The 27,478-nt window shown below is 41.6% G+C and overlaps 1 protein-coding gene across 7 annotated transcripts; it reads left to right on the top strand.

The window, feature by feature from the left end:
• Window positions 1–190: 190 nt before the first annotated feature.
• smad2 (SMAD family member 2) lies at window positions 191–27,251 on the top strand. 7 transcript variants are annotated; one of them, XM_010899055.4, is made up of 12 exons: window positions 191–330; window positions 1,904–2,317; window positions 6,236–6,613; window positions 9,687–9,776; window positions 12,886–13,079; window positions 14,572–14,706; window positions 16,036–16,110; window positions 16,376–16,432; window positions 16,809–17,021; window positions 18,870–19,007; window positions 23,833–23,977; window positions 25,300–27,251. In XM_010899055.4, exons 2-12 carry the CDS (start codon window positions 2,082–2,084, stop codon window positions 25,421–25,423), a joined length of 1,785 nt encoding a protein of 594 aa, XP_010897357.2. In that variant the 5' UTR covers window positions 191–330; window positions 1,904–2,081; the 3' UTR covers window positions 25,424–27,251. The 7 variants fall into 7 exon arrangements, with proteins under 7 accessions (XP_010897357.2, XP_010897361.2, XP_010897362.2 ...); XM_010899059.4 differs by lacking the exon at window positions 6,236–6,613; XM_010899056.5 differs by lacking the exons at window positions 191–330; window positions 1,904–2,317 and adding an exon at window positions 5,416–5,586.
• The last annotated feature ends 227 nt before the right edge of the window (window positions 27,252–27,478 follow it).

Raw genomic sequence — 27,478 nt, 5'->3', positions numbered from 1 at the left:
TAGCCACTTGAAATTATTCTTAAATGTGATCAAATATGAATTGTTGTCAATTTTTTGAGGGGTACATTTTCTTATGCAATTAATAAATTAAATTCATGTCAGTTTTGAAGTAATACATTGGCCTCTTTTATTTTGAAAAAATCCTATTTTTCGTGACCCGGAAGTGTTTTTTAAATCTTGCTCACAAGACGCTGATTGATGACGCCGATGCGTTTAGCGGCTTCGGAAAACATAGTGTTTAAATCTGTTCTAATACCCTATAATTGAAAAAGAGGTTTAATAGGTACCCGCTTCATTACTTTGCTTCGCAATATTGATGTTACATGCAGGGTAAGTATTGTAAACCTAAATACAGGACCTGCAGATGCAAACATGTGCCAAACCTGTTTACTGTATTTGTTACAGAAAGTAGCAAGCTTGCTAGCATTTCAGGACACAGCTGTCAGCCAGTGGAACAAAAGAAAAATCAACATATCACATTAGTGTGTAAATTACTTGTTTGTTTTCAATAGTTTATTGTCTTATGGTGTTGTTATGGTCGGTATAGTCGTATTTTGGATTTAGTAATTTGCTCCCTTTCAGATCTTTGTTGGCTGTCATTAGCGGCAGTTTAACATGTCCCGGTTTGTGGCGGCTATGTTGTAGCAATGTCCAAGTGACTGTTAGAAACAAACAAGGTTATCACAAATCTCCTCCTCACTGACGCTTACTGGTCAACTTTAGGATATTGCTGTTGTATTTTGCTTGTTAATTTTTTTAACTCGAATGTTGTCAATGTTATTAAATTTGTAAGCTATGGGTCGTGTCTATTTTGAATGCCGGTTTGTTTGGTACTATCTGTCCCAAGTTTAGGCAATTTCTCAATTCTTAGAAGGGCGGAGGTCCTGTTGTTAGTAAACTAGTCTAAAACATACGCTGCATATGCCTACTGTTTTAGACGAGGTTACTAACATCATAAGTTTGGTTTCATAGTTTTTTTGTTGTCCTAGTAGTTTTGAAATCTGTTATTAAGTCCTCTGCCTGACGCCTTGACCCCCGCATCACTGTTGATAGCCTGAAATCGCTGACCCCATTCACTGTTGTTAGTTTCCAGTAGCTGACTTAATTCATTGTTGTTAGTTTCCAGTCGCTAACTTAATGGACTGATGTTAGATTCCAATAGCTGTGTATGATTCTGCCACCAACATACTTCACTGTAGGGATTGAGTTTTGTCCAAAAAGCTTTATCTTGGTGTCATCGGACCACAAAACATCCAGACATGCCATAGCTGGGTCACTGTCAGGCTTTGTGGTACTTAGTAAATTCGTTTTTCTTGCCACCCTCAATACAGGGCAAAGCAGAGCTCTTGATATGGTTTTCTGGTGCTCTGTTACTCCACTCCTTATGCAAGCAGCATGTTTAATTTTTCTAACATTTATTTTTATTATGAATATTTACCTAAGCATTACCAGTGTTTTGGACAGCAACTCTGTGGTGTGGTCCACCGCACAAGAGACTAAGGTTGGAAGGACTGTTATGAAACGTATAGTACTTAATGTACTGTTATCGTACTTATAAAAGTGTCTTTGCATTAAATGTTTTTGCATCCATAATACAAATTACATATTTAGTCTGTCAATCATAATGCACTGCTACATCTGTATGGACAACATCTTTAGCTGCATTTGGACTTAAGTTCATGGGCCATCTTTCAAAATAACAAGTAGATACATGAATGAGGATGTTTTGACCTGTGTCACATGTTATAAAGAGAACTTTTGTGTGGCAAAGTCTTTGTCTAAAGTCTTAGTCAAGCCACAGACTAAACAATCCCTACTGTCGAGGTTATCTATGGCCTCCTCACTGATGTAGCCTTTTTGTTGTGTTTTGCTGTCAGACTAAAATGTTGTTCCTCTGCAATAGGTTCCTTCTGGCCTCCTTTCAGGCTACAACTACCCCATCAACAGGACCTGAAGGCCGGGACTGAGGCAACGACACGTGGCACCTGCTGTCTTTTAGTGTTCTGTATTCTGTTTGGGGGAGCTAGCCTCCCCCAACCTCTCTACCCCATCCTTGTTGCTGGGTTGGGGATTCCCCCAACATGTCATCCATCCTGCCTTTCACTCCACCTGTGGTGAAGCGCCTGCTGGGCTGGAAGAAGTCAGCTTGTGGCTCTGCAGGAGGTGGGGGAGTGGAGCAGAACGGCCAGGAGGAGAAGTGGTGTGAGAAGGCTGTGAAAAGTCTGGTGAAGAAGCTGAAGAAGACTGGACAGTTGGACGAGCTGGAGAAAGCCATTACTACTCAGAACTGTAACACAAAGTGTATCACTATACCCAGGTAGGCCTGCTGCATTCTGTCTACATTATTACTACTTAAGGGTTTTGTAAGGAAATGAAAGCAGTAACAGAAGTGCTTGTTCCCAGATGGTCTTAATAGAGAATAGATCAGGCCGCTAGTTAAGCACCAGAAAATGTGAAGTTTCATCTATTTTATTTCTCTGAATTAGGGCAGATAACTCTGCCTAATTATTTGGCATCTTTTTCACACTGTTAAACTCTTGGGTCCTGTCAGGCTGGCTAAGATTGCAGATTATTTGATAAATATGAAGAGTTTTTGCGATTACAGCTACTTTTGCTCCCATGCCTTACTGGTGTAAGCGTTCAGAAGCAGAGAAAAACAGTTAGGCATTGTCTGACAAATCCTGAAAGGCATGGGGTCAGGACTGGACTACTTTATAAGACCGTTTTCATTGATGGTTGTGTTTGGATCAGGTACAATTATCTGCTATTAGTTATTCAGCTTTGTTTGGAGCAAATGGGTATGTCAAACTAAACCAACTACCAAGTTATTTCCAAGAAATGGAATCAGATTTCTTACTAAATTAAATCAGATTTCTTACTAAATAATTTCTCAGAAAAAGAAAATCCATGCAGTTTCTGTTAATTGTTTCCATTCTGATTCTATTGTCTATGTTTATATTTTAAGTATCTAATAGTGTTAGACCTAAACCGTTCCCCTTCTGATTTTTAATAAACAGTCAAAGCTTTTTAGAGACAACCAATGTGATATAATTTATCTCCCAAAAGACATGTAGTCTTAAGTACAGTGGATATCGATGTGGGGACTAAGAACAACATGCAGGAGGAAACCCTGTCACCTGTTACAGGACAGCACTGAAGGCTGATGCTGTGAAAGTGATACTGTACTGGTACTTCTGGCAAGAAAACTGTAAAGTGCATTTGTTTAATTTATTTTACTTTGGTCTGTGATGGAAATATACTGACTTCATGTTTGATTTATAAATTTTTTCTCATTCAGCTTTCCTTTAGCAAAACGGCAATACTGTAACAATAGGAACCTATCAACCTATTGATTATTTTCATGTTTCCATAGCAGAGCATTCACTTTTAAATGCAATGAAGGCACCCCTTGCACACCTGTGTTATTTTGAGGCTTCAGCTTACATTCCACAGAATCTTTTTTTATTATATTGTCATCCATATTGTAGCAAAGGCATCAGGATTATGTTGAGTTTTTACCATATCGCCTGCTCTATTCTCTGGGAGTGGTTTGGTTGGATCTGTGTGGGAGTGGTTTGGTTGGATCTGTGTGGGAATGGTTTGGTTGGATCTGTGTGGGAATGGTTTGGTTGGATCTGTGTGGGAATGGTTTGGTTGGATCTGTGTGGGAATGGTTTGCTTGGATCTGTGTGGGAATGGTTTGCTTGGATCTGTGTGGGAATGGTTTGCTTGGATCTGTGTGGGAATGGTTTGGTTGGATCTGTGTGGGAATGGTTTGGTTGGATCTGTGTGGGAATGGTTTGCTTGGATCTGTGTGGGAATGGTTTGCTTGGATCTGTGTGGGAATGGTTTGCTTGGATCTGTGTGGGAATGGTTTGCTTGGATCTGTGTGGGAATGGTTTGCTTGGATCTGTGTGGGAATGGTTTGCTTGGATCTGTGTGGGAATGGTTTGCTTGGATCTGTGTGGGAATGGTTTGCTTGGATCTGTGTGGGAATGGTTTGGTTGGATCTGTGTGGGAATGGTTTGCTTGGATCTGTGTGGGAATGGTTTGCTTGGATCTGTGTGGGAATGGTTTGCTTGGATCTGTGTGGGAATGGTTTGCTTGGATCTGTGTGGGAATGGTTTGCTTGGATCTGTGTGGGAATGGTTTGCTTGGATCTGTGTGGGAATGGTTTGCTTGGATCTGTGTGGGAATGGTTTGCTTGGATCTGTGTGGGAATGGTTTGCTTGGATCTGTGTGGGAATGGTCTGCTTGGATCTGTGTGGGAATGGTCTGCTTGGATCTGTGTGGGAATGGTCTGCTTGGATCTGTGTGGGAATGGTCTGCTTGGATCTGTGTGGGAATGGTTTGCTTGGATCTGTGTGGGAATGGTTTGCTTGGATCTGTGTGGGAATGGTTTGCTTGGATCTGTGTGGGAATGGTTTGCTTGGATCTGTGTGGGAATGGTTTGCTTGGATCTGTGTGGGAATGGTTTGCTTGGATCTGTGTGGGAATGGTTTGCTTGGATCTGTGTGGGAATGGTTTGCTTGGATCTGTGTGGGAATGGTTTGCTTGGATCTGTGTGGGAATGGTTTGCTTGAGTCTGCTGGAATGCCTGGTATAGGTCTATAGTAGCCTTTTTGGAAACCCGGCTTTTCTAACTTCAAGTCAGGGGTTGTCTATGGTGGAAGAAACCGGTGTATGTCTGTGATGCATAAATTGCAACATCAACAGTGACGCTGGAAATTATTCAGACCCCTTCTTGACATATTCTTGGGTTATTGTCTTAATTTGTAATCAAGAGAATAAACCACTGACATGTTTCATGTACCAAGTCCCTTTGCCATGACACTCCAAATTGAGCTTAAAGGAACGCTGTCCTTTGTCAAATTCTGTTGATTGGGCATAACTTACAAAGGCACACCTATGCTTACAACGTCTTAAATCATAGCAAAGCCCAGCCATAAAGTTCAAGGAATTCTCGATAGATAGAGTTGTATCAAGGCGTAGATCTGGGGAATCATTTTAAAAAGGTCCCGCATTCCTTTGTAGGCCCTGTGGTAAGGACTTGATCAGCACCTTAGCACCTGGCCACTCCACACGCCGTGCTTTGTCACAGTCACATCCTATGCAGACAAGGACATTGGCAATGTGCTCACAGACTCTGGCAAGGTGGTCCCTGCTATAGCTGGCTAGCTCTTGATGGATCCACCAGCTTGCAGCACCTGTTGAGACTCAACCCCCTTGAACCGGGAATGTAGTCTTGCAACCACACTGGACAGGAGCTTCCTCTTCACACTGAAGGAAAAATACAATTAATTATAATGTTTGAGAATTTACCCCCTCAAAAAAAATTATCTCCTTCCTGTTTAAATATATACCTGTAAAACTCTGCTCTCTCTGAACCTCAACAGCTCCACATTTTGATAGGTTCCATTCTGGGTTTCTGCTAGGAAGCCCTCCACACACTCCCCTGCCTCTGTCTCCATGGCTGTCAGGCTAAGCACTGCTGTTTCAAAGGCATACAGTGCCTCTGGCAGGGTAAGCCCATCCTCTTGCAGCTTGAGACTCCGACTACAAGAATCAAAACATGACTCAACTCAGGTACACTACATTGCAACTTACATTCAAAATTAACTGATCAGACAGATACATTTTATAGAAACTTACCAACTCAAGACTTCGATGACATCTTGGACCAGCACAATGAAGAGAAGGTGTTGAAAGTCCTTCAACACTTGAAAGCACTGCTTTGCTCGCCCAATCATTTCAGCACTTGCGGATCTGTTTGATGTAAACAACCACATAGGGATTAATGTTGACAGAGATTGATTATAAGTATGATTGCCCTCTCCATGCAGTATGATTGCCTTCTCCATGTAGTATGATTGCCCTCTCCATGTGCGGGAGCCACCTTGTCCTCCCCAGGTTGGTTGGCTTCCAGACCTTTTGATTGAGCACACCTGCCAGATCCTTCAGCTCTCTCCATGCTTTTGGAGAGTGGTGGTTTTGTTTATACAGCCCCTTCAGTACAACCATCACCTGAATTAGAATTACTTAGGATTAGGATAATTATACAAATTAACTCAAGTAGCACATGACAAATTGGGTTTATGTTGAACATGGGTTTATGTAGAACATAGTTTTCCCATCAAGCTAGTTTACTATGAAGAACTGACTGTAGGTTGGCTTACTACTTCCCTGTTACTTGCCTTTCTCATTCTTTCTTGGTCTTTCATGTCATCCATGGCAGCCATCTCCAGGCTATGGCTCAGGCTCTGGATATTTATCAAGTTGGGAACTTCGGCACAAAGGAGTGTGGCAACACCCCCACGCCTCCCCACCATCACAGCAGCTCCATCAGTACCCAAGCCCACTACCTTCTCCTTCCACTGGGATATGCCAGCCTTATCCAATGCTGTAGACAGAGAAAGACTTGTTTATTGTTGTACTTAACGAGTGAAAACACGGCAACACAAACAGATTCAATAGCCAGGCTTACCAGCGCTCATCGCAGCATAATGGCCAGGCCGTGTGGCGTGCTGGAGCCCTTCTACACCAATAAAGATGTTCTTGGGACGTCCACCGCTCAAGATCCTGACAAGAACCCTTCCAGGTGTCTGCCACTCATGTGAGTAGATGAGTCTGACAGAACAAATAGCCCTCATCTCATTAAATATAACATCAACAAACCTGAAAACAAACAAATGACAAGTTAGGACAACTACAATATTGGGGGTATTTAACTTATTCACTCATACTTCAGTGTTCCTTTATTTCGCAACAGGCACAACTTTAAACAGTCTAGTAAATTAGCTAGCTAGCAACTAGTGTAATGTTACCTGATGTGCTGCACTCTCGGCAGTTGGTTATGAAAATACCATAGCTTGGCTAGAACATAGCTTATGTGGCTTGGAAGGGGAGCTTACTGTTCACAATGTGGTAATCGGTGTTGACTCAATCTCACTCAAGAAACTCAAACAGAAACTTTTTGTGTCTACCATCCTTTCTGAGCAAAGTTACAGTAACATAATAGCTAGCTAACTGAGTAACTTACCTTCGACATGCTACATCAGTGTGAACCAACGTCTTCTCCATTCTTCTTCAGAAGTGCGACCATTCTCTCGTAAGCGGTGAAGGGGAGCTCACTGTTTACAATGTGGTAAGCGGTGTTGATTAACTTCACCATCCGCTCGATTGTGTCGTTGTTTGCCCATTGTCCAGTCATGAAGTGGCCCAGCTGATGGGTTGTCTGCAAACTGCTTTGCCAGCACACATTGCAAATGTTGGCGGCTCTTTTCGTGTGCATCTATAGCCTGTTTTCTATAGTTCTGTGTCCCCTTGAAAAATGACCTCCCTCGGTCGGCCTTTGCAGGGAATTGCCAGCATACTAAGCAGTAGATGCCATCTCCATCATCGCCTTTCTCCACCCAGGTGTACTGTGTTTTCCATGACATTAGGAAACCCCTCTTCTTTACATTAGCTTCATACTCTTTTTTTTATTTTTTTTTGTCTTTTTATAAAAAAATGTACTAACGTTAATTGCTGAAGTGAAAATTTGAAATGTTTGCTAAAATTTGTTTCACACACTTCGTGTCACTCTGTTGTCTGACAGGCTGAGGCAGCTTCCACCTGACATACTTTTTTTCTGGTCCCGGGCCATTGCTTATGTTGAATCCTGCTAAATGCAAAGCGCTACATCTGGCAAAATAAAAGACCACTGATAATCTAGCTAATACGATCACTACAGTGAAGCATGTTGGTTGACGCATGATGTTATGGGGATGCTTCAGAGCAGCAGGGACTGGGTGACTAGTCAGGGTGAACAAAGCAAAAATACAGGGTCCATGAAGAGAACCTGATCCAGAGCACACAGGGGCACTGAGTTGGAAGAAGATTAGTCTTGAAACTTTTAGCATGACAACAACCAAATGCGCACAGGCAAGGCTGTGCTGGTATGGCTTTGGGGCAATTCTGGGAATGTACCTCAGTGGCCTAGCTCAAGCTTAGATTTAAACTCCATTGAACATCATGAATGTGTTTAAACATGTTTTTGCTTTGTCATTATGGGGTGATGCATGGCAAGAAATGCATGTAATCAATTATTAATTAAGTCTGTAATACAACAAAATGTGAAGAAAGTGACATCTGAAAAGCCACTGTAAATGAAGTGACTTCCTTTGTGTTGTTGTGAGAATGGCTGGGAAATCATCAATTTTAAAGTTTGCTTTGGCCTTTTTATGTAGGCCTATACAGAAAGGTAATTGGTTTTTCATCTACAGTTTCTGCAATTGTATGTACTCGAAAATAGAGCAACTAGAGTTCCAACCATTTTGGCCAATCCCAAAAAGGCAGCTGTTTCACCATTAGGGTTTTGATTGGAGGGAGCTGGGGTGGGGGGGCAAGACTCCAGAGGTGACAGAAGGCAGGGCTTAAGGTTCAAGGATTTGGTCCAGTTTCAGAGATTCTGCAGGATGCTGATCATTGCATCCTGTTCCGTGCTGTTCATCGGTCTGTGTAAATGCATGAGGATTTGCCAGCTGTGTTTATTGTAACTTTCCTATAGTTTCCATGTTTCTGATGAATCATGTTGATCTGGTGAAGAACAACACTAAGGCGGCTTGCTACAGTTAAATAGATAACATTGCTATGGGCTTAATCACGTTTATGTGGTGGTTTCTGGCCAGCCATCATGTCATCATGTGTTATTGTGCTCATTTGTCAAAACTTTGATGTCCAGCCGACAACTCAATGTCTCCTTCCATAGAAGCGAATATACATGCAGTCCTTCATGTGGAAGTGTAATGTGACTTCCGCACCCATACTGATGTCCCGGTTGTAATGTTTCGCTCCTTTCTTCCCCAGAGTCAGTATATTGTTTGTTTATTCATGCAGTTTTATAGATGTTGTTTACTCACGCTATCAATTATTTTTAGTATACTTGCTTGATTCCGTACTCTGTTAGTTAGCATTAGCTTGGTACATGTCCTTTGAAATGGAAAACGTGTAAAGCAATTTATATAAGACCGGCAAGATGTCCTCCGTAGTCATGATTTGCCGTTTCCCTGGGCTTTTGGAGTATAGTAGCACCCACACACAACTGTGGTGGTCAGTTATTGATTTCCACTACTCCATTTAGCTGGTTTAGAGTTAGCTGGTCAGGATATTGTCAGACATATTGGAGTAAAACATAAGACATATCAAATATTTCTGTGAATATTACGGTTTTCGGAATGATACTATTTTCGATGTTGTACCTTACATTTTGAACAAAAAATATTCTGCAGCAGAAAAAATATATGTGAATGTTTTATATTTGAATGTTTTCTATCTGGATAAAACTGGATTTCTTTTCCCTTTTTGATTCAATTAACTGTACTCTAAGCTACATTTCATCAATTAGTTGACAGTTTGTCCATATTGCTTCGCAACATGCAGGATTCTATAATGAAAGCACAGAATAATGCTAGATACATTATCAACATATGATTTGTCATTTCACATGTTTCTGGTGTCTGTCAGTGTCTCTTATTTGAAGGGTGTGTCCTGAAGTTCTTCTGATCTATGACTGATTACTGCCGCCCTCCAATAAGAGACTGTCTCAATCTCATATCAATTTATTGGTGTTTGTGAATGTGTCATTACCCTTGTTTATCATATTTGTCTTTGTGTGTGTGTGTGTATGTTTTGTTTTATGTGCACAGCAATTGCTCTGAAATCTGGGGCCTGAGTCCCGGCCATAGGATAGAACAGTGGGACACATCAGGCCAGTACAGCTTCTCAGACCAGACCAGGTGATTATGTAATAACAACATAAGGCCTGACCATGTTCTTCACTAAATACTTCCTTGACATGCTTAAAATATTTTTCCCCATTATTTAGACTTTCTTATACACTCACCTAAAGGATTATTAGGAACACCATACTAATACTGTGTTTGACCCCATTTCGCCTTCAGAACTGCCTTAATTCTACGTGGCATTGATTCAACAAGGTGCAGGGCATGAAGCTCCCGTTCCACCACATCCCAAATATGCTCTATTGGGTTGAGATCTGGTGACTGTGGGGGCCATTTCAGTACAGTGAACTCATTGTCATGTTCAAGAAAACAATTTAAAATGATTCAAGCTTTGTGACATGGTGCATTATCTGGCTGGAAGGAGCCATCAGAGGATGGGTACATGGTTGTCATAAAGGGATGGACATGGTCAGAAACAATGCTCAGGTAGTCCGTGGCATTTAAACGATTCCCAATTGGCATTAAGGGGCCTAAAGTGTGCCAAGAGAACATCCCCCACACCATTACACCACCACCAGCAGCCTGCACAGTGGTAACAAGGCATGATGGATCCATGTTCTCATTTTGTTTACGCCAAATTCTGACTCTACCATCTGAATGTCTCAACAGAAATCGAGACTCATCAGACCAGGCAACATTCTTCCAGTCTTCAACTGTCCAATTTTGGTGAGCTCGTGCAAATTGTAGCCTCTTTTCCTATTTGTAGTGGAGATGAGTGGTACCCGGTGGGGTCTTCTGCTGTTGTAGCCCATCCGCCTCAAGGTTGTGCGTGTTGTGGCTTCACAAATGCTTTGCTGCATACCTCGGTTGTAACAAGTGGTTATTTCAGTCAAAGTTGCTCTTCTATCAGCTTGAATCAGTCGGCCCATTCTCCTCTGACCTCTAGCATCAACAAGGCATTTTCGCCCATAGGACTGCCGCATACTGGATGTTTTTCCCTTTTCACACCATTCTTTGTAAACCCTAGAAATGGTTGTGCGTGAAAATCCTAGTAACTGAGCATATTGTGAAATACTCAGACCGGCCCGTCTGGCACCAACAACTGTGCCATGCTCAAAATTGCTTAAGTCACCTTTCTTTCCCATTCTGACATTCAGTTTGGAGTTCAGGAGATTGTCTTGACCAGGACCACACCCCTAAATGCATTGAAGCAACTGCCATGTGATTGGTTGATTAGATAATTGCATTAATGAGAAATTGAACAGGTGTTCCTAATAATCCTTTAGGTTAGTGTATACAACCCCATTTCTAAAATGCTAAAAAGTGTAAAATGCTAATAAAACCAGAATGCAATGATGTGCAAATCATTTATCCTTATATTTAATTGAAAATAGTACAAAGACAATGTATCAAATGTTGAAACTGAGAAATGTTATTGTTTTTGGAAAAATACATGCTAATTTTGCATTTGATGCCAGCAACACATGTCAAATAAGTTGGGACATGTTTACCACTGTGTTGCAGCACCTCTTTTAACAAAACTCTAAGCGTTTGTGAACTGAAGAGACCAATTGTTGTAGTTTTGAAAGTGAAATGTTTTCCCATTCTTGTTTGATACTGGTTTTCAGCTGCTCAACAGTTCGGGGTCTCCTTTGTTGTAATTGTCATTTTATAATGCACCATATGTTTTCAATGGGTGACCGGTCTAGACTGCAGTTTAGTACCCAGACTCTTTTACTACGGAGCCATGCTGTTGTAATACATGCGGAATGTGGCTTGGCATTATCCTGCTGATATAAGCCAGGCATTCCCTGAAAAGAACGTTATCTGGATGTCAGTATATGTTGCTCCAAAACCTGTATATATTGTTCATCATTAATGGTGCCTTCACAAATGTGCATGTCACCCATGCCATGTCCACTAATGCACCCCCATACCATCATGGATGCTGGCTTTTGAACTGTGCGCTGATAAGAAGCTGGATGGTCCCTCTCCTCTTTAAGCCAGAGGATGCGGCGTCCATGATTCCCAAAAATAATTTAAAATTTAGATTTCAGACCATAGGACAGTTTTCTACTTGGCCTCAGTCTGTCTTAAATTAGTTCAGTCCCAGAGAACGTGATGGCGGTTTAAGTAACAAGCAAGAAAGCACGTTTATATAGCACAATTAATACACAATTCAGTTGTACTTTATTAAGAAAAATAATCTAAACATGAAATAGGCAATTCAATGTGCTTTACATATAATAATAAAATAAAAACAAAATAATAACAGAAATTCTCTAGTAGATTCCATGAGGAAGCTACAAAAGCTCTGAAGCTATCAGTATTGATAGGGTTAGATCACAGCCATTCAGTATTGATTAGGGTTAGATCACAGCCATCCAGTATTGTTTTTTGGTGTTGTCCCCTGCGTACGGAGAGTTCTCTGGATTCTCTGAATCTTTTAATGATATTATGTTCCGTAGATGATGAGATCCCCAAACTTTGCAATTTTACGTTGAAAAACGTTATTCTTATATTGTTGCAATATTTGCCCACTCAGTCTTTCACAAGGTGAGCCCCTCTCCATCCTTCACTGTGACAGGCCCCTCCTCTCTGAAATGATCTTTTAAAACCCAATCATGTAAATGACCTGTTGTCAATTTACCTTATTAGTTGATGTTCCACAAGGTTTAGTTTTTAAGCATTACACAACTTTTCCTCTCTCTTGTTGCCCCGGTCACAGCTTTTTTGAAAAGCTGTGACAAGCTGTGTGTTGCTGGCATCAAATTCAAAGTGGACATTTATTTTTCAACAAACAAATGTCTCAGTTTCAACATTTGATATTTTGTCTTTGTACTATTTTCTATTAAGCATAGGGTTTAAATGATTAGTTTTTCTTCACATTTTACGCAGTGTCACAACTTTTTTGGAAACAGGGTTGTAGTCAAACAGTCGTTTACCTAGAGTATACCTAGTCGTTGAACAACTGGTTAAAAATTCATTTGTTTTTCTGTTGTTACCATTTAGTATTTTCAACCTGTCAACACATTGGAGTGTTTAGATGCTTGTTCTTCCTTCTCTGTTTGTCTTCATCCCCCTCTTTCTACTGGAACATTCCCTTTCCCTCCCCCCTCTGCCACTCCTCTCTTTCCAACTTCCATCTCCTCTCCCTTTCCAGATCTTTGGATGGTCGTCTACAGGTGTCTCACAGGAAAGGCCTCCCCCATGTGATCTACTGTCGTTTGTGGCGTTGGCCCGACCTGCACAGCCACCATGAGCTGAGGGCCATGGAAACCTGTCAATATGCCTTCAATCTAAAGAAGGATGAGGTCTGCGTCAACCCCTACCACTACCAGAGAGTAGAGACCCCAGGTATGTTTGATCTCTAACTACTAACCTACCAGAGAGTAGAGACTCCAGGTTTATTTGACCTTTACAAATCTACTAGAGTAGATACCCTAGGTATACAGACAACTCATGAAGTCCACTCATGAGATTAAGTGGATGTAAACAACTAATGGCACAAACGGGTAGCAGTCTGTTTGCTGAAGAATATCTGGGGATATTGATACTGAGGAGATATTGGCATAGATGTATCAACTAGTGATGGGAAGCTGAAGTGTTGGAGTCAGATCTTTTCAAATTGTTCAGTAAAAAAATCTGCTTATAGTTGATCGAAGGAAGAATTCAGTTGAATGAGTCACTACAAAAACACTAATTACTGTGGTAACAGTAACTAAAAGTTGTTCAAAATAAACAAATTGTTGGTGAACTATACATGACAAGTGTCAACATGTTTGGGGTGTTAGCAGCTGTGTAGGCGACTTTCATCAAGAAATGGTGACCTACAGCAATTGTTTTATCAACAACTCTTTAAATCTCTGTTGGACTTTTCTGGAATGCTTGAGATTTTAATTAAACTGTTGTTTTATCAACAGCCTACCACTGTTAGCCATGTAGAACCAGCTGTTCCTTACTGAGTTCCAGAACAAAACTGAAGTTGGAAAAGCTCAAACAAGTATTATAGTTTCAATCATGTTTGAACAAAATTGCGTAATGTGTTTTTTCTCAGCTAAATCATAGCTATTGATTTTAAAGTGTTTTAAAATGTATTATTTCGGGTACACCTTAGAACCATAAGGCCTCCACCCATACAGGTTTGAATACTTGTACTGTTACATCCTAGTTGCCAATACATCATGAGTTGACTATATCTGACACCTACACAGTAATCATCCTGGAGGGCTGATATATCAAGCGTATTCACACAAATGTGTGTAAACCGTGAGTGTGATAATTTGTATGTAAAGTTGGGCTGTAAAAGGACACATTTGTAACCATACGGTATGGCACTCTTTACCGTGAACTTGAATGAATGCAGTTAAAAAAAAATCTAAATAAATAGCTTATTGTGGAGTGTTGAATGCAATTTGAATACATCAGTTTGCGCTGAAATAAAAACCATAAGACCATTCTGTTTATACAAACTTTAACGAGCCTTGTCATCAAAATTAGAATTGCATCTGTTATTTTGTGATCTCAAGGATGGACAGGGAGTCCTGGGGGGTGGGGAATTCTACAATGGCCAGTGGTGGAATAGATGAACCAGACATGTAGACTCCTCCAGCTTCCCACTTTTAAATCTAAATTTTTCTGTGTGTATGAAAATTCTTAATCCCATTTTTATGTTCACATTTAGGATCATTTCCACTACCTCATATTTCAAACTCATATTCGATATACCTGTAGCCTAAAACTATGCTGGCACCTACACTGTCAGTCATAGCAGATATTTTTTTATATTGATAAAATAGATGTTTTTTTTTATGTGATTCTGAATGACCATTTTAAAATGTTTTGCTAGTTCTTCCACCAGTCCTTGTGCCACGACACACAGAGATCCTGACTGAACTCCCTCCGCTAGATGACTTTACACATTCCATCCCTGAAAACACCAACTTCCCTGCCGGGATCGAACCCCCAAACAACTATATACCAGGTCAGATTGAATTGAAACAAAAATATTACCTTGTTGTTGAACTCTTTAAATGTGCATAGTGGTTCGAATTAAACAGTGGCTTATTGACCAACTCTATTTCAATATACAATACTGGTCAAAAGTTTGGACACACTCATTCATGGGTATTTCTTTTATTTTTACCATTTTCCACATTGTAGAAAAATTGTGTAGACATCAAAAATATGTAATAACTGACATGGAGTCATTTAGCTACCAGAAAAGTGGTAATAAACAGATCAAAATGCATTTCATATTCTGGAATCTTTAAAGGAGCCACCCTTTGTCTTGATGACAGTTAACAGATGTGCCTTGTTAAAGGTAAAATTAGGAATTTATTTCCTCAATGTTTTTGCAGCCAGTTGTTTTGAACAGGTAGGATGGTATAGAGAGAACCATCATTATGTCTTTACTGTAGTAGTACATATTATGGCAAGAACAGCTCAAATAAGCAAAGACATGATGGTCAGTTGGTCGAGAAAATTTCAAGAACTTAATGTTTCTTCAAGTTCAGTCGCTATGATGAAACTGTCTCTCGTGTGGACCGCCACAGGAAAGGAAGACCCAGAGTTACCTCTTCTGCAGAGGACAAGTTCATTAGAGTTACCAGCTTCAGAAGTTCTGTTACTGACACATCAACTGTTCAGGGGAGACTCCCTTATGGTTGAATTGCACCCAAATAAGATGATACTTGCTTGGACCAAGAAACATGAACTCTGAGTCCAAATTTGAGATTTTTTGATTCCAACTATGGTGTCCTTATGCGACTCATAGTGGATGGATAATCTTTGCATGTCTGGTTCCGCCGTGAAGCATGGAGGAGGTGTATCAGGTGACCCGACTTCCACCGTCACCAGACTTCAACCCCATTAAGATGGTTTGGGATGAGTTGGACCGCAGAGGGAAGGAAAAGCAGCCAACAATTTTTCAGCATTAGTGTGAACTCCTTCAAGACCATTGAAAAAGCATTTCAAGTGACAACCTCATGAAGCTGGTTGAGAGAATGCCAAGAGTGTGCAAAGCTGTCATCAAGGCAAAGGGTGGCTACCTTGAAGAATCAAATGTGAATGTATTTAGATTAATGTATTTAGATTTTGGTTACTACATGATTATTTCATAGTTAGGTCTTCACTGTTATTCTGCAATGTTGAAAATGGTACAAACAAAAAAGTTTAGATCTAACTTTTGAATGGTACTCTACTGTACACACCAGGTCAGACTGAACACATTTCCATTTAACTTCTAACAACGCCAATAGCAAAATGCATGTTGGGATATGTATTATGGTGCAACTGCTGCTGTCTGTTACAGAGACACCACCCCCTGGATACATCAGTGAGGATGGAGAGACTAGCGACCAACAGATCAGTCAAAGTATGGATTCAGGTACAAATGTTATAGTGATCTGCTGAGTCAATACCACAAGCTGTCCCTGTAGATTGAACAGACATAGCTGCTGAGTCAATACCAAAAGCTGTCTCTTGAAAAACAAGGCAGCATATACTGTATATACAGTGTACTGACGGAGCAGCACAGAACAAAACCCAATAGTTAACAACTAGAAATGGTCTTAAAATCCATAAAATTACATCATAAAATGTAATAAAAGTTCTTGTTTAATATTTCTTGTTAAAATACATGTATTTTTTAGGTTCTCCGGCTGAGCTGTCTCCTAGCAGCACACTATCTCCTGTCACTCACGGACTGGGTAAGACCTGCCATGTTTCTGCTTCGACAATGTGTTACTCAGAAGGCTGAGGTGTGTCATCTGTTGCTCAGACGGCTGAAGCTGTGTCATCTGTTGCTCAGACGGCTGAAGCTGTGTCATCTGTTGCTCAGACGGCTGAAGCTGTGTCATCTGTTGCTCAGACGGCTGAAGCTGTGTCATCTGTTGCTCAGACGGCTGAAGCTGTGTCATCTGTTGCTCAGACGGCTGAAGCTGTGTCATCTGTTGCTCAGACGGCTGAAGCTGTGTCATCTGTTGCTCAGACGGCTGAAGCTGTGTCATCTGTTGCTCAGACGGCTGAAGCTGTGTCATCTGTTGCTCAGACGGCTGAAGCTGTGTCATCTGTTGCTTGTTCCAGACCTGCAGCCAGTGACGTATTCTGAGCCAGCATTCTGGTGTTCTATTGCTTATTATGAGCTGAACCAGAGGGTGGGAGAAACCTTCCATGCATCCCAGCCGTCCCTCACAGTGGATGGTTTCACCGACCCGTCCAATGCAGAGCGCTTCTGTCTGGGACTCCTCTCTAATGTCAACCGCAACGCCACAGTGGAGATGACCAGGAGACATATAGGTACGGTAACTGACCCCTAACCCCATGTCTACAAGATAAGCATGAAATGTTGAATATATTCATTTTTGTGGGGGGGCGACTATTGAAGTTATGATTATTCATTGGTCTTTTCAAACAGTATATATACAGTGGGGAGAACATGTATTTGATACACTGCCGATTTTGCAGGTTTTCCTACTTACAAAGCATGTAGAGGTCTGTAATTTTTATCATAGGTACACTTCAACTGTGAGTGACGGAATCTAAAACAAAAATCCATAAAATCACATTGTATGATTTTTTAAATAATGAATTAGCATTTAATTGCATGACATAAGTATATGATCACCTACCAACCAGTAAGAATTCAGGCTCTCACAGACCTGTTAGTTTTTCTTTAAGAAGCCCTCTTGTTCTCCACTCATTACCTCTATTAACTGCACCTGTTTGAACTCCACAATGGCCAAGACCAGAGAGCTGTGTTAGAACATCAGGGATAAAATTGTAGACCTGCACAAGGCTGGGATTGGTTACAGTACAATAAGCAAGCAGCTTGTTGAGAAGGCAACAACTGTGGGCACAATTATTAGAAAATGTTCAAGATGACGGTCAATCTCCCTCGGTCTGGGGTTCCATGCAAGATCTCACCTCGTGGGGCATCAATGATCCTGAGGAATTTGAGGGATCAGCCCAGAACTACACGGCAGGACCTGGTCAATGATCTGAAGAGAGCTGGGACCACAGTCGCGTGTTTGGAATTAGAAGGATGAGTACAACCCCAAGAACACATCCCAACCGAGAAGCATGGAGGTGGAAACATCATTCTTTGGGGATGCTTTTCTGCAAAGGGGACAGGACGACTGCACCGTATTGAGGGCAGGATAGATGGGGCCATGTATCGCTTTCCCACAGTAAGAGCATTGAAGATGGGTCGTGGCTGGGTCTTCCAGCATGACAACGACCCGAAACACACAGCCAGGGCAACTAAGGATTGGCTCCGTAAGAAGCATCTCAAGGTCCTGGAGTGGCCTAGCCAGTCTCCAGACCTGAAACCAATAGAAAATCTTTGGAGGGAGCTGAAAGTCTGTATTGCCCAGCGACAGCCCCGAAACCTGAAGGATCTGGAGAAGGTCTGTATGGAAGAGTGGGCCAAAATCCCTGCTGCAGTGTGTGCAAACCTGGTCAAGAACTACAGGAAACGAATGATCTCAGTAATTGCAAACAAAGGTTTCTGTACCAAATATTAAGTTCTGCTTTTCTGATGTATCAAATACTTATGTCATGCAATAAAATGCTAATTAATTACTTAAAAATCATACAATGTGATTTTCTGGATTTGTGTTTTAGATTCCGTCACTCACAGTTGAAGAGTACCTATTATAAAAATGACAGACTTCTACATGCTTTGTAAGTAGGAAAACCTGCTAAATCGGCAGTGTATCAAATACTTGTTCTCTGTTGTATACACATACAACAGTGGGAACAGACAACAGTGGGAACAGACCCATACAACAGTAGGAACATACAACATTAGGAACTTGGGTATCTGACCGTGTGACTCATTTAATCAATGCTAATTAATTTGATTGACATGATAAGTACTAACTGGACGACATTAAATAGGTTCAATATAAAGAAGCTGAAATAGTGCATAATCCTTAACAGCTGTAGACAGTAAACAATGTCATTTACAACCGTTATGTTTTACTATGACTATCCCAAGACGCTATGACCACCCTAGACCAAATGCAAAACCTGTCAGACTAATGTAAAAACATTTAATTAAACAAGGGGCATTACTGTAACCAGGGGCATTACTGTAACCAGGGGCATTACTGTAACCAGGGGCATTACTGTATGTCTTCATAGGCAGAGGAGTGCGGCTTTACTACATTGGAGGAGAGGTGTTTGCAGAGTGTCTTAGTGACAGCGCCATCTTTGTCCAGAGTCCCAACTGTAACCAGAGATATGGATGGCATCCAGCTACAGTGTGCAAGATACCTCCAGGTAAATTACCCTAAATTCTAACAGCCTCTACCTTACTCTCAATCAAAGCCTTTCAAATGCCAATCACTACTGTTCGATCACTTATTAAGACATGGAAACTTTGGGGATCTCTTGATACCAAGCCAAGGGCAGGTAGACCAAGAAAGATTTCAGCCAAAACTGCCAGAAGAATTGTTCGGGATACAAAGAAAAACCCACAGGTAACCTCAGGAGAAATACAGGCTGCTCTGGAAAAAGTGTTGTGCTCCTTGTGGTTGTTTCAAGGAGCACAATACGATGATACTTGAACAAAAATTTGCTGCATGGTCAAGTTTCCAGAAAGAAGCCTTTACTGCACTAATGCCACAAAAAGCCTGGTTGCAATATGCCCGACAACGCCTTGACACGCCTCAAAGCTTCTGGCACACTGTAATTTGGAGTGACAAGACCAAAATAGAGCTTTATGTTCACAACCATAAACACGGTGTTTGGAGAGGGGTCAACAAGGCCTATAGTGAACAGAACACCAATCCCTACTGTGAAGCATGGTGGTGGCTCACTGATGTTTTGGGGGGGGTGTGAGCTCAAAAGGTATGGGGAAACTTGTGAAAATTGATGGCAAGATGAATGCAGCGTGTTATCAGAAAATACTGGCAGACAATTTGCATTCTTCTGCACAAAAGCTGCACATGGGACAGTCTTGGACTTTCCAGCACAACAGTGTCCCTAAGCACAAGGCCAAGTTGACCCTCCAATGGTTACAGTAGATTAAAGTGATGGTTCTGGAGTGGCCATCAGTCTCCTGACCTTAATATCATCGAACCACTCTTGGGAGATCTCAAACGTGCGGTTCATGCAAGACTTTGCATGACCTGGAGGCATTTTGCCAAGACGATTGGGCAGCTATACCACCTGCAAGAATTCGGGGCCTCATAGAAAACTATTACAAAAGACTGCACGCTGTCATTGATGCTAGAGGGGGCAATACACAGTATTAAGAACTAAGGGTATTCAGACTTTTTCTTTCTTTCTTGCTATGTTTTGTTTTTTATGATTGTGCCATAGTTGAATGTGGTCATAATAGTTGAATCCCATAGGACACAGGTGTCAAACCGGTTCCACGGAGGGCCAAGTGTCTGCAGGTTTTCGCTCTCACCTTGTACCTGATTGATTAATTAGTTCACTAATTGGTTAATTTCTACCCCCACCTGGTTGTTCAGGTCTGACCTGGGAACCAATTTAAAGGAAAACCCAAAGACCTGCAGACACTCGGCCCTCCGTGGAACCGGTTTGACACCCCTGCCATAGGAAATAAAACATGTGTTTTGCCTGATCACTTCTGTTTACAAATGGTACATATATTATCAGTTCTCCAAGGGTATGCAAACTTTTGAGCACAACTGTAGATATAGATATATAATATGGATGGATATACAATAACTCTGGAAAGTATTCAGACCCATTCACTTTCTCCACATTCTTGTGTTATGTCTTTTGGAAAAAGAGTAGGCAATCCTGACCTGTCAACCCGTCCCTGCTGTTGGGAAGAATCCCTATAGCATGATGCTATTAACACCATGCTTCACTACTGGAATGGTATTAGCCAGGAATTGAGCAGTACCTTGTTGTACCAGACCTTGTACCTGGCATTTTGGCCTCAGAATCTGATCTTATTCCATCTCATAATGATTGAGCCCACTGTGCCCCCAGATTGAATATATATAGTCCTGTATTTTATGTAACCTTCCCCAGGCCTTGGGACAATTCTGTTTCTGTGTCTTTGGACTTCATGGCTTGGTTTTTGCTCTGACACGCACTGTGAAGTTTGAGACCTTTTATAGACATCTGTGTGCCTTTATAAATCATGTCCAATCATTTGAATTTGCCTAATATTGAGTCCATTATTCAAGTTTTATAGACTTCTCAAGGACAATCAATGGACACAGGAAGAATCTGAGCTCCATTCGAAGTGTCCTGGCAAAGGGGCTGAATACATGCATACATACATACATACATTAGTTTATTTTCAAAACATTTGCACATATTTCTAAAAATGTGTTTTTGCTTTTTCCTTATCATGTATTCTATATAGATTGTTGGCAAAAAAAACGAATGTAATCAATTGCAAATTAAGTCGTAACACAACAAAATGTGGAGAATCTGAAGAATTCTGAAACATTTTCAAAGACACTGTAGGTGTCTAACCACAGTGTTTCCCCGGGATGTCCTGCCCTGTTTCTGGTCAGTCCTGTAGGTGTCTAACCTCAGTGTTTCCCAGGGATGTCCTGCCCTGTTTCTGGTCAGTCCTGTAGGTGTCTAACATCAGTGTTTCCCAGGGATGTCCTGCCCTGTTTCTGGTCAGTCCTGTAGGTGTCTAACCTCAGTGTTTCCCAGGGATGTCCTGCCCTGTTTCTGGTCAGTCCTGTAGGTGTCTAACCTCAGTGTTTCCCAGGGATGTCCTGCCCTGTTTCAGGTCAGTCCTGTAGGTGTCTAACCACAGTGTTTCCCATTGATGTCCTGCCCTGTTTCTGGTCAGTCCTGTAGGTGTCTAACCTCAGTGTTTCCCAGGGATGTCCTGCCCTGTTTCTGGTCAGTCCTGTAGGTGTCTAACCACAGTGTTTCCCCGGGATGTCCTGCCCTGTTTCTGGTCAGTCCTGTAGGTGTCTAACATCAGTGTTTCCCATTGATGTCCTGCCCTGTTTCTGGTCAGTCCTGTAGGTGTCTAACCTCAGTGTTTCCCAGGGATGTCCTGCCCTGTTTCTGGTCAGTCCTGTAGGTGTCTAACCTCAGTGTTTCCCAGGGATGTCCTGCCCTGTTTCTGGTCAGTCCTGTAGGTGTCTAACCTCAGTGTTTCCCAGGGATGTCCTGCCCTGTTTCTGGTCAGTCCTGTAGGTGTCTAACCTCAGTGTTTCCCAGGGATGTCCTGCCCTGTTTCTGGTCAGTCCTGTAGGTGTCTAACCTCAGTGTTTCCCAGGGATGTCCTGCCCTGTTTCTGGTCAGTCCTGTAGGTGTCTAACCTCAGTGTTTCCCAGGGATGTCCTGCCCTGTTTCTGGTCAGTCCTGTAGGTGTCTAACCTCAGTGTTTCCCAGGGATGTCCTGCCCTGTTTCTGGTCAGTCCTGTAGGTGTCTAACCACAGTGTTTCCCAGGGATGTCCTGCCCTGTTTCTGGTCAGTCCTGTAGGTGTCTAACCTCAGTGTTTCCCAGGGATGTCCTGCCCTGTTTCTGGTCAGTCCTGTAGGTGTCTAACCTCAGTGTTTCCCAGGGATGTCCTGCCCTGTTTCTGGTCAGTCCTGTAGGTGTCTAACCTCAGTGTTTCCCAGGGATGTCCTGCCCTGTTTCTGGTCAGTCCTGTAGGTGTCTAACCTCAGTGTTTCCCAGGGATGTCCTGCCCTGTTTCTGGTCAGTCCTGTAGGTGTCTAACATCAGTGTTTCCCAGGGATGTCCTGCCCTGTTTCTGGTCAGTCCTGTAGGTGTCTAACCTCAGTGTTTCCCAGGGATGTCCTGCCCTGTTTCTGGTCAGTCCTGTAGGTGTCTAACATCAGTGTTTCCCAGGGATGTCCTGCCCTGTTTCTGGTCAGTCCTGTAGGTGTCTAACCTCAGTGTTTCCCAGGGATGTCCTGCCCGGTTTCTGGTCAGTCCTGTAGGTGTCTAACATCAGTGTTTCCCAGGGATGTCCTGCCCTGTTTCTGGTCAGTCCTGTAGGTGTCTAACCTCAGTGTTTCCCAGGGATGTCCTGCCCTGTTTCTGGTCAGTCAGTCCTGTAGGTTTTCTCAACAAAATGAATCTAATACAACAGAAATGCTGGATGAAAAGCTTAATCATGTTAGTCATAAGAATTGTAGCTGTCCTGGATCACCTGCCCAAACTTCACCCTCAACAAAAACCCATTGTACATATACATTGATGACCCAACACATTATGACCACATGCCTAATATGTTGTTGGTCCACTGTGTGCCGCCAAAACGGCGCCGACCCACCGAGGCATGGACTCTACAAGACCCCTGAAGGTGTGCTGTGGTATCTGGCACCAAGACATTAGCAGCAGATCCTTTAAGTCCTGTAAGTTGAAAGGGGATCCACCGTAGATCAGACTTGTTGGTCCAGCACCTCCCACTGATGCTCAATTGGATTGAGATCTGGAGAACTGGGAGTCCAGGTTAACACCTTGAGCTCTTCATTTATTTCCTCAAACCTTTCCTGAACAATGTGTGCAGTGTGGCAGGGCACATTATCCTGTTAAATCAGACCTCTTCCATCAGGGATACCATGGCCTTGAAGGGGAGTACCTGGTCTGTAACAATGATTAGGTAGGTGATACGTGTCAAACTGATGTCCACATGAATGCCCAACACCCTGTTGCCGGTTTGTGGTTTGTACCTCCTTGGATCACTGTTGGTAGGTACTCACCACTGTTGACCAGGAGCACTCCACAAGCCTTGCTGTTTCAGAGATGCTCTGACCCAGTCGTCTGGCCGTAACGGTTTGGCCCTTGTTAAAGTGGCTCCGGTCTTTACCCCGCCCCTTTCTCTTCCATCCAACTCGTTGGAATAGAGAACTGCTTGTCTGCTTACATCTCATCTACCCAGAACTTGACATGTGGCTGTGTGGAGAGGATCAACGATATTCACTTTCTGTGGGTGGTCATAATGTTTTGGCTCATCAGTGTATATTAGTAATTTAGCCAACACTGTAATGCAGCTCAGTTTGTAGTTAGTATATTCCTTGTTAAACTTTCTAGGTGGAACAATCACCCAACCCAGTGATACTTGATTTGGTTACACTACTGGGACTGTCGATCACAGATGTAAGCTGATGTGATAAAGGTTTGTATTATCCCTTCAGGCTGTAATTTGAAGATCTTTAACAACCAGGAGTTTGCAGCTCTGCTTGCACAGTCAGTCAACCAGGGCTTTGAGGCAGTCTACCAGCTCACCAGAATGTGTACCATCCGTATGAGTTTCGTCAAGGGCTGGGGAGCAGAGTACAGGTATGTGTTCTAACTGAAATGCTTTGATTCAGCTGTTCTGGATATTCACACATTGGCCCTCATTCATGAAACCTTCTCAGAAAATATCTCAGATTTGAACACTGGGTGAGACCTAACCCAATCATCTCTAAGTGTGATTCACGAAACTGTTGCACCTGATCGAAATAAGCATAGATGTCATCGCAGATTGCTAAATTAGATAAAACAGTGCACGCGAGGATGAGCTGCACATGTCCTTATTTACATATGAAACACCTGTAATTTTATGCGGGTTTGGCAATCAGCAACCTATGAATTGACAGGTTTCAGCATAAATTACAGCCTGAAATGGCCAATAAACCATTCGTCATTCTCCATGACGAAATCAGCGCAGTTGCGGAACGCTTTTGCGTCTCAGCCCAGAGCCGACGTCCTTTAAAAGAGCTCTGCCATCATTAGGGTAACTGCTCGACCCAGAACCACTGGTTTGTTTATCCTCTCACCAGTCAATTTAAGACCTGTTAGCTTATCAAGATGCCAGCTACTGAAATTATAACAACCATTTATGAACTCCAAGTACGTATATACGGCCTGAGTGACTCAGGAAAAACAAGGCCAAGCAAGTTTATTTGTCTAGCACATCACAAACACAAAAGCATTTCAAAGCAAACGCATGAACAGAAATGAGAAAATGCAGAACAAAGTGAAATAAGTAAATTATAAAATAATTGCCTACGATAGTGATACACAAACGTACCGCAATATTTAATATTGTATGTTATCTTATTTTATATACCCTATTATTATAATTGTAATTGTGGTTGTTGTTTTGGAGGCTGGTATGATGGTTGTTTTTAGTGATAGTGATGGTCTTATTGCAAATCAAGCATTATCTTGTCTTTTTACGTTGGTTTACACTGTTTCCAACCAGAAGTGAGTTTGATCGTAAGGATACAACAGAGATAATATTGATGATTACCAGCTCTGTCGGTTTAAATTATCGTATGATCATTTTAAGATCATATTTGATCGTTCGCACGTTTCATGAATGAGGGCCATTGTTTTACAAGTTGTGAGGTCAAAATATGTGAAAATATGATTCAAAGATGAATATGATTGATGAATATGACAAATGCACAGACAAATGCGTTCTTTATGCCTATGTTTACTAATTCTGTGATGTCATGATTTTTGCTGCCTTCTCAGCCTGGTTTCCCTTGTAAAAGAGAGACCAGGGTTACCTGATCTCAATGGGTTACCTGATTAGAAGTCACAATCCTCCAGCATGATTGAAGAAACATTTGGATTTATACTAGGAATAACAGTTTTGATGGGTATTTCAGGCGGCAGACTGTGACTAGTACTCCATGCTGGATAGAGCTCCACCTGAACGGCCCTCTCCAGTGGCTGGACAAGGTTCTGACCCAGATGGGATCTCCCTCAGCACGCTGCTCCAGCATGTCATAATGTGAGCATGATCATCATTCGAACACTGAGGACCAACCAGAACCAAGAACAGCAACAGACTTGATAGTATAAACCTGTTCCATAGTCCGTGGTCCTCCCTCCTTCATCCTGTGTCTTTGGTCACCTACACAGCACTTCAGTCACATAAGCACCTTTTACTTTGTTCATGTGTTGAAGTAGCGGAGCACCATGAGGGTGGCTCATTGCCAGAAGGGCACTTCTACGTTATTTGTGTTGCAGGACATTTTGTTCACTGTTGCACACAACCCTATCTGAAGCAGGGATTCCAGACTTCAGGACACCGAGTACAGATGCTTTTCACTTTGGCCCTCCAGTCATGGAGTATTCTAGCCCTGGGACATCAGGTGATATATCTTAACTGCCAGGTAGAATAGTAAACCAGCAGTACTCCATTTCCCTCGGCTGTGATTTGAAACGCTGATGTAAAGGATTTCTTTGGTCTCTAGACTAAAGGACTGGGGTTTTCCTGTCAGGATTTTAATAAAAAAGCCAGGAGACATCTTCTATTGTAAACCGAATACTTACTGCCTGCTGTCCTGTAAAACAAACTTTCTCGAAGTGAGTTAGCTGTTGCTAGACATCATGCTTTAATTCAGTATGGATAGGAATGACTGACGTAAGTTCCATAGTTCAATAAATAGATTGTGATTATCTTCTAGACAGACACCTCTCTCTAGTTGTTTAACACAGTAGTCTGGTTTCATAAGAGCATTTTACATTATGCCCAACATCCCATTTGGATATCAGATTGGCCTCGTAGTACAAATCTTTCAATGTTCAAGTATTTAATCTCTAACTATTGATGAACATGGTTAATCCTAAACAATGACAGGATTCTTTTTCCTTTATCTTTCTTTCAGCTACTTTTTGTATTGTCTTGTATTTTTATATATAAATATATTTAAAATATTTAAAGCTCTCTTCCTTTTTATTAGAATTTAATATTTTTCTTTTTATAGTACCCTATCACAGCTTAAATATGCTGTCTGTGTTGTCTGGCATTTGGTTGTGAAATTGTGCTGAATATGGCCCCATGCCTTTAAAACTATTACTTTTCAAACTTGGAGTTTCATATCTCATATGATAGTGATTCTACTTGTAGAATATGCACATATAAACAGCATAGGACACATCCAGCCAGAAATGGGATGTTTTACAACATTCTGTTGATCAGAAAAGTCCCAGACTGCATCTGAGTTGACTTATGAACACATGGTTTTCATAGACTCCTGGGTTTCACTAAAGTGGTTTCACCATCATGTTGCTCCTGAATAACAATTAAAGATTTTAAAAGACTCAAGACTTCCAACTGTCCTTTCCAAATATAATTTTTTCTGTTGTCTTGTACCTCTTTAAAACCCCACTTGTGACCAGAGGGTTCATCTAATTCTGTAACACACAACAATGGTAACCTGAGGGTTTCATCTAACTATCTAAAAGTTAATGTTGAATCCTTCCGACAGCTGCATTGTTCTTCTAGCATTTTAATGGGAAAAGTACACCAGGCTGCTGCTTCAGGATATATTAGCAATTTACTTTTTAGGGCAGCGGCAATATTATATACAGCGTTGTTGATAATGAGGCAGACAAGAATTTGATATTTGGGCACAGTACTACAAATGTTTGGGACGTTAAAGTATTGTAATTCCCTGTTTATAACCTACAGTGTACAACCCGCACCAATCATTTTTTAGCTTTGTGTGTATACACACCCAAGTATTAATCACACCCACATTTAAACTACATTTAACCAGAGTATTATGACTCGTACCTACAGTGGGGAGAACAAGTATTTGATACACTGACGATTTTGGAGGTTTTCCCACTTACAAAGCATGTAGAAGTCTCTAATATTTATCATAGGTTCACTTCAACTGTGAATAACCGAAACTATAACAAAAATCCAGAACATTTTAAGTAATTAATTAGTATTTTATTTCATGACATAAGTATTTGATCCATCAGAATAGCTGAACTTAATATTTGGTACAGAAAGCTTTGTTTACAATTACAGAGATTATTCGTTTCCTGTAG

This window comes from Esox lucius, chromosome 23 (assembly GCF_011004845.1).
Source record: "Esox lucius isolate fEsoLuc1 chromosome 23, fEsoLuc1.pri, whole genome shotgun sequence".
Lineage (NCBI taxonomy): Eukaryota > Metazoa > Chordata > Actinopteri > Esociformes > Esocidae > Esox > Esox lucius.
Note: the sequence above shows the minus strand (reverse complement) of the source record. Positions and strands in the feature narration are given on the sequence as shown.

Bases quoted from the DNA above. Each gene is read 5' to 3' on its own strand.
- smad2 (XM_010899055.4), top strand. From the start codon at position 2,082: ATGTCATCCATCCTGCCTTTCACTCCACCTGTGGTGAAGCGCCTGCTG. The intron at 6,614-9,686 runs GTGAGTAGATGA...TTATGTGCACAG, and splicing joins TCCAGGTGTCTGCCACTCAT to CAATTGCTCTGAAATCTGGG. The intron at 16,433-16,808 runs GTAAGACCTGCC...TGCTTGTTCCAG, and splicing joins TCCTGTCACTCACGGACTGG to ACCTGCAGCCAGTGACGTAT.